The sequence below is a fragment of the Cryptomeria japonica genome, chromosome 5 (assembly GCF_030272615.1).
Source record: "Cryptomeria japonica chromosome 5, Sugi_1.0, whole genome shotgun sequence".
Taxonomy (NCBI): Eukaryota; Viridiplantae; Streptophyta; class Pinopsida; order Cupressales; family Cupressaceae; genus Cryptomeria; species Cryptomeria japonica.
The window spans coordinates 907,989,737-908,001,430 of record NC_081409.1 but is presented as its reverse complement, the minus strand read 5'-3'; the positions used below and the strand labels follow the sequence as shown (position 1 = coordinate 908,001,430).

Here is an 11,694-nt window from a genome sequence, read left to right as displayed (position 1 = left end):
CTGGAGGCCATCGTAATTCCGACACCAAAGGGTTAAAATTACGACGGCCTCCAGGAGAGTTCCGACGAGGATGCTGTGCATCCGACAACACTCCTCTGTCAGAATTTTTATGCTTTGATGTCAGAATTCGGACGGTAGCCCCAAATCGAGACGATATTCTTTCTGGGTATGAGTATCAATGGCGGCTGTCAGAAAGGATGGGGCTGATGTCAGAATTGCGACGACCACAAGGATAGTCAGAACTTCCGACAAAAAGTTTTCGATGGCTTTTTTTGTTGGTAGTGCGACAAAAATCTGTCGAAATTCCGACAATTTGCCGTCGAAATTTTGACCCAAATGTACTAGTGCCTCTAGAAGAAATTATTCACATTTGTAGGCTGTTCATTCATGTGTAGTAATGTGGTCTTAAACACAAAAAATTACTTTAGATGTCTTCCAATTGAATATTTCTTTGATTGATTATTTTGTGTTTCTCTAATAGCCTAGGAATATCTATACATAAATATCCTTGGTTGCTCAATTGTATATTTTATCATATAGGTTGATAAACTAATCTATTATCCAAAAATGTTTTCACAAGGGTACCATATTTGAATTATAAGCGAGACAAATTCAACTAAACAATGTGGCCTCTACCATGGAATTAGCTCTACCATGCAAACTATTCCAAAAGGGTACGTTGGAATATTGTTTATATGTATATATTTCTTTGTAACTGTACAATCAATTTAATTTTGGTACACACTTCCTCTCATAGATTAGTGCAAGAAGAGTATTCCACACCTCTACTTCTTTTCGATACAATAAAAAATTATAAAAATATGACAATTATATACTTTACACCATCTGATATTAATATTTTCCGATCTAATAAACGATTAATCAATAATCAATTGAAAAATAAACTCTATATAATAATAACTTGTTTTTTAATTTAGAGAACAAATTTAATGTGTCCCATTAAATTCCATATAATGTGAAAATTACTTGTATCATAATTATCAAGTGCGTTTGGAGTTATCACTCCTCGTTAGACTCTTTATTTTTTCGCTTTAATTGTTATGCAACAATTCAGATCTCTCTCAATCTAATCTAATCAGAATTAACAATAATGTGCGTTAAGCTTTAACCTTTTGCATTAAATTTTCCATTTATGGAGAAACCCTACGCATTAAACTTTCATTTATGCAGACGCCCTATGCCCAAAACAATTGGTCAATGGGGTGTGTGGATAGACTTCAAACGAATCAATAATGGGGTTAGGTAAGCCAAAGTTAGACAAGAGAAGAGACAGTGAGATGCACTTAATATATGAAGGCAACCACTAATTGTTACTTGAGTGTCGGTTTCGATTACAATTGAAAATGGTTTCAACAAAATAAGCGTTACGTTGAAACAGTAATCAATGCCATTATTGTCATTATTGTTAGGAGCTACGCACAGTTCGAGTTGACACTGAAACTATTGTCGTTTTAATAACATATGTTTGCGATCTCAAATCTGTAATGTATTAGAAAAATTAGCCTATACCCCACCTCTGTCGAAAAAATATTTAAGTTATAATCCAACGTGTTGCATGTGAGAAGCTATGCAACTTGTTGCAAGTCAGAAGTTATCGACACTGTCACCCACCACGTTGTACATTCTCATATGGGCCGGCCAGTACTCTATACAACTTGGCCAATTTTCCATCCATCTTACCACATGAATTCCTCCTCCTTATTTTCTAATAATGGCGAGCGCCTGTGTTCCCACTTTCGTACTCATCTTGACCTCTATTTTTGCCATTTCATTGGGTACTCCTCAAGGTGAAGGCGTACGGAAGGCATACATTGTTCACGTGGTCAAGTCCGCTAAACCCAGCCATTTTACTTCACACCACAACTGGTATGCTTCAATGCTTCACCAGGTCTCGCAATCAGATCCGCATGCAACAGAGTTGTTATATACCTATGATACTGTCTTGCATGGCTTTGCTGCGATGCTGAGCAGCGCAGAGGCTGAAGCCATGGAGACTATGGACGGGTGCTTAGCTATAATTCCGTCCTCTCTTCATCAACTAGACACCACGCACTCACCTGAGTTCCTCGGCCTTGCCGGCCCCTCTGGAGTATGGTCGAATTACTCTACTTACGGCGAAGATATCATCGTGGGCGTGATTGATTCAGGCTTATGGCCTGATAGCGAAAGCTTCAGTGATACAGGCCTTGGACCCATTCCCGCTAGATGGAAAGGCAGTTGTGAAATTGGGCAGCAGTTCAATTCCTCCAACTGCAATAAGAAGATCATTGGAGCTCGATACTACTTCAAAGGCTACGAAAAGAATTACAATACTAGCATTGATCCAGTCTCGGAATACAAATCTGCTCGGGACAGTGGTGGGCATGGGACACATGTAGCTTCAATTGTTGCGGGAGCTCCGGTGGATGTTTCCAGTTGGTTTGGTAACGGAAAGGCCAGAGGGATGGCCCCTCAAGCCAGGCTGGCCATCTACAAAGCCTGCTGGAAAAAGGGTTGCGTGGACGCGGACACAACTGCTGCGATAGATCAAGCGATTGCTGATGGTGTCGACATCATTTCAATCTCAATCAGCTCACAAGATGTGCCTTTCTACAAGAGCACAAGAGCCATTGCAGTATTCGGGGCAATAAAAAATGGTGTTCTTGTTTCTGCCTCCGGAGGAAACAAAGGACCGTTATTATCTTCACTGAGTAACGCATTGCCGTGGATTACGACAGTAGGCTTCAGCACCATCAACAGAGATTTCGCTGCTTTTGTACTACTGGGCAATGGAGCGACATACAGAGGCACCACCACCTACAAAGGAGCAGATAAAAAATTGCATGGGCCGTTGTCTCTGGTTTATGCTTCCTCTACCAACAGCTCAAGGCGTTGTCTTAAAGGAAGCCTCGATCCCAAGATGGTGAAGGGTAAGATAGTGCTGTACGATCAGTTATTAGTCTCTAAGAATCCAGGCGAGTCCAATGCCATGGAGAAAGGGAACGAAGTCGCCAGAGCTGGCGGTGTAGGAATGATTGTTGCAAATGAAGTGCATATCGTATCACAACACCGGATTACCAATCCTAATAAACTGTCCTCTAATAATCTGCTTTCTATGACCCTCAGTTTTAGAGATGGTGAAGGAATAAAATCCTATATCAACAGTACGCTGAATAATGCCACGGCCGCAATGAACATAACAGGCTTGGCTTTTGTTGGGGAAGAAGTAACTGCACCCATGGTCGCTGGGTTTTCTTCTCGGGGACCGAGTATAGCGTATCCACTTATTCTGAAGCCTGATATGATCGCTTCGGGTGTCAAAATTTGGGCAGCCGTGGGAGATGGTTACGAATTTAAGTCAGGGACTTCAATGGCTGCCCCTCACGTGAGCGGCGTTGCAGCGCTGATAAAAGCCGTGCATCCCAACTGGAGCCCTGCCGCCATAAAATCTGCTCTCATGACGTCTTCTTACATTGTTGACAACAAAGGGCAGCCCATTAAGGATTCATATACTATGGAACCAGCCAACCCCTTTGCTATGGGTGCAGGTCATATAGATCCCGAAGCTGCGGTGGATCCTGGGCTTGTCTACGATATGGAAGCCCGAGATTACATCAACTTTCTCTGCTCTCTCAACTACACCAAAAAACAAATTGCTCTACTCACCAATAAGCCCTGCCCCGACTCCAGTTTGGAAGCCACAGATCTGAATTATCCCTCGTTTTCCGTGGTTTTTGAATCAGGTAATCAACCCGTTCAGGTGAAGAGCAGAACAGTCACGTACGTGGGCAGCACTCTGGATGTTGAGTACATAGTGACTGTAAAGAGCCCAAGTGGCGTCAAAATAAGCGTGGAGCCACAGCAATTGAAGTTCACAACACTGAACGAGCAAGCCAAGTACAGCGTGAAGTTTGAAAATGAAGGGACAGCCAAGGATGGCACAGTCGGATTTGGAGAGATAACGTGGAATTCTATCACCAGAGGGAAACAGGTTGTTCGAAGCCCAGTTGTCGTAGTTTTCCAAAGTTCCATCTCGATCCTATCATTGGACCATGCAACTAGTACTACTAGTTATTCTTTTGGTCTGCTGTAGCTTTGCTTTCTATCGATTAGAAGGCTGTCCTTTGTAGCAGTCAGTTTGTTTGACCTCTCCTGTTGCTCTATTTGTTTGTTTCCTTGTATTCTCACTATATTTCCGCAGGATACACTACAATTAAAATAAGAAAGTGAACTGTTCAGCGAGCAAATTTAGTTTACGAGGCATCATTGTCATGTTGAGAGGCAGGCATCTCTGTTATTCCTATGCCTTTTATCCGATATGGTATTTATATATTATTGGATTGGTATAATTTGCATATCAATGTCAATTTACATTGAAGTGTATTTTGAGGTAATATCTAAATATGATAAACAATTTAATATTTTGTGAAGTTGTGTTGGTTATCTTATTCAATTAATTAATTTATACATACATATATTCTTTTATATTTAGTCTTATCTTATCTATTTTCACAAATGATTCTATAAATTTAATTTAATTTATTTATCATACTACCTCCATTTAATTATTTGTTACTTTATTCTAATCACTTGCATAGGTGTGAGGGTAATCATAAGGTCAGAAACTTGTCCCTTTTCAATTTAAATTTTAAAAATTAATTTTGGTCAACCAATCCTCTTCACCCCTCTATCTTGAGCTAGCTAAATACAACTTAAAATAAAAGTATTGGATGTTTAAAAATACTAAGACGATTGAATCTAAACAAATATTTAAAGATGTTCAATAGTTTCATTCTAATCATCCCACAATCAAGTGTTCAATCATTATAAATATCAATCAATAGCACCATGCTTAAGTCTAATGCATTAAAAAGAGTAAAGAATTTGTATCATATTGTTTATTGGTTGTTTCCAATATTGTTCAATTTCAAGGGGTTGATGAATATGCAATTCTCTTTGTTGCTTGGTTGTAACATGTATGAAAATCCAACTATCAAATTATTAAATGTCACTAGTCCATTTAAAAAAAAAGGAAAGAGTAGAAGGTTATTTATTAAGAAAAGCTACAAAATAGAACCTCATAGAATTTTGAAGATGAATCTAGAGTATACATACAAATCCATAATTTTAAATTAATTCCAAACTTGTGAAGTTGTTCTTTAATAGGGTAGAGTTCCCACACAAAATCCTAATTAATTACAATAATAGTGAGACACTATTTTTAGGGTCTAACAATACATAGATTACAAACCTTCACCTACTTTGCATCATTTTTGGTTATCAAGCTATCTGTCATCTTTTTTCATCTTTGTTCAATTATCAAATTACTTTTTCTAATTTATTATCAATGTGTAAAAAGAGAAATCACGAGTGAAGGGAGGCACATTCATTGATCCTAAACAAGAAGTTAGATTATTGACAATTGATATACATTTTCTGATTGATATGAAGACAAATTAGCTTAAGTAATTTCAATATCGAGGACTAGTTGTTTGAATTAAAACCATAACTTGATGAGACAAGAGGAGTCTTGTGATAACATCTTGATTGGAAACATCAACAATTAAGCCCATGATAATGTCACTTTGATTTATTTTCAAATTATTTTCTATATAATACGATCTAGTGTAGAGGGGGGAAAGAAAATCACACTGACAGGTATATAACAACCTCTTCGGGAATCACTAGTCTTCTTCTCCACTTAGGGTGAGTACAAAGCCTAAGGTTGTCAAGTATCCTGTAGATAACACAAGGTAGGTCACAAAGGCTTCCTAATGCCCTCCATTAACACTTTGTCTGAGGACTCACATGCAGGTCTTAGATGATAGTGCAACACACTTTCATCTTGTATAGGCAAAGCACAAAGTTCCATACAAAAAAGCTCAAAGTAATTTATATGTATTCTAGATAAAATAAAATAAGGTGTATATATAACATAAAGTAGAAAAAGACTTTAGGAATGGAAGAAGATTAATAAAAGGAGAAAGGAAGATGGTCTTACAATAGACCCATGATTAAAGACTCTAGCAATAAGCTCTTTGCCAATGAAACCTACACACGAGCAAGAAAGAAAAAATGTTTGGGCTATGTTTAGAGGTCTATCACAGTCCGAACCTCATTTTAGTGTTTCCACCTCCATAAATATCCAAGATAGATTGATAGATAGACCGATAATAGAATTAAAAATGAAGAACAATGTAAATATGCTAATGAAGATAATAGAGAAGATGAAAGAAGAACTCCCCTTCCACACTCAAAGCCAAGAGATCATTGAGTGAAGAAGATGAAGTACCCAAATCATCCTCAATCATGAAGAAGAGCCAAGAATGCTAGAAAGTATCACTAGAAAGCTTCAATCGCATGAGTAGAGAGCAGTGAGAATGATCTTGCAGCTAGAGCTTTCAAAAATGGGTTGATAGAGAGATAAAATAAAACCAGAGAGGGAAATATACATGTAGGGAGTGAAACTAATGTCAGTGGTTGCTAAGAGGGCCGTTATGGACTCTATGAGTTGTAGGCATAACACTTAAACAACCACCTATGGGATACAAATTTGCAAGACCCTAGTGTGACATGTAGACGTCTTTATGGCGCACTGGTGTACATGAGTCATAGAGTCAATGAGATTGGAGAAAATGCCAAAATAGCGAGTGATGGAGCAATCCATGTAGATAAAAGGACAAATAAGTGAAAAGGTCTCCATTCAGCATAAAGTGAAGCCGCCTATGGAGCGTGAGATCACACAGGGTAAAATTTACGATACTATATTTTCCTCACTTTAGCGAGAATATTACTAGTGCAAGATGCAAACTAAAATAGAGATATTTTACCAAGAGATGAAGGGGAGTCAGAATCCTTTAACCATGCAAAGTTGTCCCCAAGGAAGAGAATTAAACTATCATAAGGTGTTTCTAGGCTATTTCATCAAAAACATGTTAGCTATAGATAAACATGTTAGATGAAAAAGCAAAAAATATGATAAAATGATTCAATCAGACATTAAGATAATACTATAGTGATCAGCAAGATAAAAAGATTTTGTTGGTATGGGTAGAAAGTTGTGTTATGTTAGATAGCCGTATGATAGGACGATTGTAGATAGATAGCGGTTTTCCCCCCACAAAAGATAAAACATCAAGTGGATTGGCCCCCACAAAGGTGATAAAAATAAAGATGAAGTGAATTGCCCCCCTATAGAGTGGTAAAAATTAGGATTTCCACCACTAAGGCAATAAAAACCACTAACTTTTCTTAGGGATCAATCACATTAAAGAGGGGTAAATCCAATAGATCTAGCTTCAAATCAACAAAGATAGGGCTGAGAATTCTGATTAGATTCACTAGTTAGAACTAAATTCCCTCTTTTTAAGTTCGAATTGTGAAAATGTTGAATTAAGGTAAACATGAGAATGTTGAAGAGACTAAGCATAGACAGTGAGATACAGTCCTCAAACGAAGCCACAAACCTAGATCTAAGCAACATGTTCGAGTGTTTGGATCTATTTCTTAAAGGTCGACCTAAATTGTTTGGACTAGAATGCCTGTCACTCTAGTCCTTTGAACTTTTTTCAATCCAAAACAGAATTTGTTTGTCTATACAAATTATGTCAATCTTGAAAGTTACAACTCTATACCTATTCTTGCACCTAGTAGGGAAGGGAAAAATGGTTGGGAAAAGTTTTTTTGAGATGTCTTGTGTAATATTTTCATTGCTTGTACTCTTAGCCGAATAATTTAATCTCCACATCGTCTAGTCTTAAAATCGATCTAGTTATGCCATTTTGATGATCATAGAAGTATTAGGTTTCCCCATAGTTAAAGACAAACATGATTTCATATTACACTAAACTAGAAACATTAATATGGCTAAAATATCTTATCATACAATGGGAATTATTATCTAATTTAGTTATTTTAACAATACCATATTATTCCTTCAAGAGATTACTATAAGTTTCATAGTAATATCACAAGTTTTTGAAGAATCAAAGGAAATCAAAGCATATCTTGTTAAATCAAATATTAGGAGGAATATAGTAGGCTCTAAGAGGAAAAAAATACATTCATTGAAACAAGTTGACATGATTTTGAATTAATATGTGAAACAACAATATTATAAGCCTGGTACATGTGTTACAATGATTGACTAATAGCGATGGTAACTTTAGATTGGAAAATGAATTGTTAAACTCGTATCTTTTGAAATTAATAAGAGGTTGAATTTCCCTTGCCATCTTAATGACATTTGACTCACTAAGTGTAATCTAGAATATCTTTTATTTAACATGTGATTGAAATAGGTCTCAAATATCTAAAAGGATATCAAGAAGGTAATGCATACATAGATGCTTTTGTGGGTACTTTTATGGAATTATGGATATGCCTAGACTATAGTACTTTTATGCACTTATGTGATCTTGTATTTCCATGAATGCTCACGTATGTTTTTGAGGTACTTTTATATACCTTCTTGTGCTTTCTTAATGTTGTGATAAAATCATGTTATGTGTACCTTGTGGATCGATTGTGATTGAGATGGGACTCTAATTTTGTATGATTTTTAGATAGTCAAGCAAGGAGTGTTGCTTCTATCTTCATATGTATTTTATAAGCATCTTGTGCGTCATGATGTCATGACATTAGTGTAGAATATGGATATATCATGTTAAAGTTGCACGATTCCATCACGCTTGTCAGTATCACATTGTTGGTCTTCATTGTGTTGGGCTAGGTATGTTTCGTGTCATGAAAGATTTTGGGGAAGTGTAACTTCTTCGTGGTAGTGTGAAACACGCTCCGACAATTCTCTCACCCATGATGTGCTCGAGGGAGACATATTGTTAGGGTGGTCATCATGATTTGGTCCTTGCACATTTATTGTATTTGACCTTGTGGTATATTGTAAAGGTATCTGTTTTCTTATGTCTATCTTGATGGCAGCTTATGTAGTTTGACTTTATACATTGAAATGTAATTCCTGGTCTCTAACCTTGTATATCTAAACATGTGGCAATGATTTACTCATGATTATGTGTATTTTATGATTTATGTTATTTTGAAATTATGGTAGTCCTTATATCATGTGATCATCTACAACTTGAACTTCCCAATTTAATCCATCCAAGTGATGCGTGAAAACTTTTTCACTATTTGTTTCCATAATTGTGACTCTCCTTGACCCATTTATCATCCAATGCTTCATCTTTGCCATACCACTTCTCTAGATTATAGGATTTCTCAGTTTTTCTCTAGGGATCTTGACTATGAGGTGAATTTCAAGATTGACAATTATTGTATTGCCATATTGTACATTGTTGGTGTAATTAAGGTGTTGTACCCTAGTTATTCTTCACCTAGGTCCTAATTGCACGCCACTTAAGCTTACATAGGGATCACATAGGAGCTTTTAGGAGCATTCCCACTTTAGATGGTGTTATGACGAGTTACCACATTCTAGTTTATGCAGTTCCTCCACCTTTAGTGCTTCTATCATACTATTGAATCCACCTTTTGTGGTTGCACTATTTTACCTTAGGTAGGTGATCCACCTTTAGTGGTGTTATGACAATATCACTTTTCCACTTTAGGTGGGATGATAGGTTATCCTTTTTGTCTCATGTCATAAGATCATGACACTTGTCATAACTTATGTACTCTTATGTTCTCATATTTTCCTATTTAACTAAGGGGTCTCTTATCTACTAATCATCTATTCAATCCATTTTATCATATTGTATTGCATCATTGATAGGAAAATAGTTTATTCGTGTCACAATGTTTCTCTCTTGTTCTTGTGGTTTCCATTAGGCCTCTAGATCTTAGGTGATTACCTTCATAGCCGAATCTTACATACATCACTCTAGCTTTTCTTATGTTGTATTCTCCTTAAATCCTTTAAATCTATGCATAATTTCTTCAAACAACTTGAAGTAATTACAAAACCACAAACTAGTAGAACTACTTGAACTTCTTTACAATAACCTAAAATCCAGAAGTGCTTGAAATCTTTGCCAAAATTGATAGAGTGCATGGATTCCCTTTAATTACAATAAAACTATCTCAAATAGGTTGAAATCTTTTCAATTAACACAAAATAGCAATTAATGCTCAATTTCATCCTGATGATGGATCACATAGTGTGATCCGAAACGTTGATGCAAAAAAGCTCACACAATCAAATCCAAAAGCTCGTAGAGATGTATGAACCATGTTTTACTTTTGATCTAAAAAGAATAATTTTTTTCTCATCCTATAAAACCCAAGCAATGAAACACTGCCATATTATTACAAACAAATCCTATATGAAACTTTACTGATTCTCTTCAATCAAAGTTGTTTGATGTGAATCACAACATTCTCACAATGCAAAGATTATTTGTTTCAGTAAAAAATGGTATTAATTCTTCCACATAAACCCTAAAGAAATCTTCCCATTTCTCACTCTTTCATTGTAGGTGCAATTATAATGTCTATACAAGTGTGGGATTTGACTTTGGCTTTACAATAAGACCTTTTATATTCTAAACATGGCTTAGGCTTGGAGATCTCTGTCTTCTTTGTAAATTTTTAACTTTTTGTTTAACAACAAATGGTATAATGTATGGTTACTCTTGCAAAAAAAAAAAAGATATTTGTCTTGATATTTTCGAGAAGACCCCAACTTTAAAACCATAATGACCATGTCTCCTCTACATGCAAATATTTGTATTTGTATTTTGTACCTCTCAATGATTCTTGACTTGTGGCCTTTACACAAGTGATTATTCCTAAAACTTAGCACCCCAAGACCTTGTTTTGTTGGCTTTGCCCTCAGAAGTCATGCGTTCTCTTGCATTGGTATTTGCGAAACATCTGCAATCCCAATCATAAAATGCCAAGAAACTCTAAATCAACAATTTGGGTAAAACATATGTAACTTTAACTGATGCACATAGCAAATGAAGAAAATCTTGAAATAAATTTAAATTGTGATTAACCATTAAAAATCAATTTAATCACCGTTTAATGCTGATCCCATCAGCTATAATTCTGTCAAGAACTAATGATAACGTTTTCTTTATTCGAAACTAAAAAATCTTAAATGTATAAGTGTGAAAATCACTTGTTTCATAACTAGCGAGGCTGTGCGTTCAGCTTTGTGTGCTCTTAACAATTGGTCAATGGGGTGTGTGCATAGAGTTCAGTCGAATCAATAATGTAGTAGGTAAGCCATAATCGACAGGAGAAAAGACATGAGATAATCACTTATTATATGAAGGCAACCACTAATTGTTTGTTTAGTGTCCATCCCAAATGCAACTGAAAATGGTTTGGAACAAAAAACAGTGACATTGAAACAGTAAGTAATGTCATTATTGTCATTAATGTTTAGAGCTACGCACAGTTCTTGTTGAAGCAGTAATCATATATAATATCGTTTTAATAACATATTTTGCGATCTCAAATCTGTAATATATTAGAAAAATTAGCCGGTACCCTCCACCGTGTCGGAAAAAGTAATCAAGTTATTATCTAACGTGTTGCATGTGATAAGTTATCCAACGTGTTGCATGTCAGAAGCTATCACCATTGTCAGCCACCACGTTCTCCATCCTCCTCTGGGCCGGACAGTACAAGTTCCCTATAAAACTTGGCCAATTTTCCATCCATCTTACCACATGAATTCCTGCTTCTTCTTCTTCTCCGTCGCTAATA

At 36.2% G+C, this 11,694-nt stretch overlaps 1 protein-coding gene across 1 annotated transcript; it reads left to right on the top strand.

Annotated features, from left to right (window-relative positions):
* The first annotated feature begins 1,732 nt into the window (after positions 1-1,732).
* LOC131066206 (subtilisin-like protease SBT1.7) lies at positions 1,733-4,093 on the top strand. The gene has a single exon (XM_058000901.1). The coding sequence runs from the start codon at positions 1,733-1,735 to the stop codon at positions 4,091-4,093; it is 2,361 nt and encodes a 786-aa protein (XP_057856884.1).
* Positions 4,094-11,694: the final 7,601 nt, after the last annotated feature.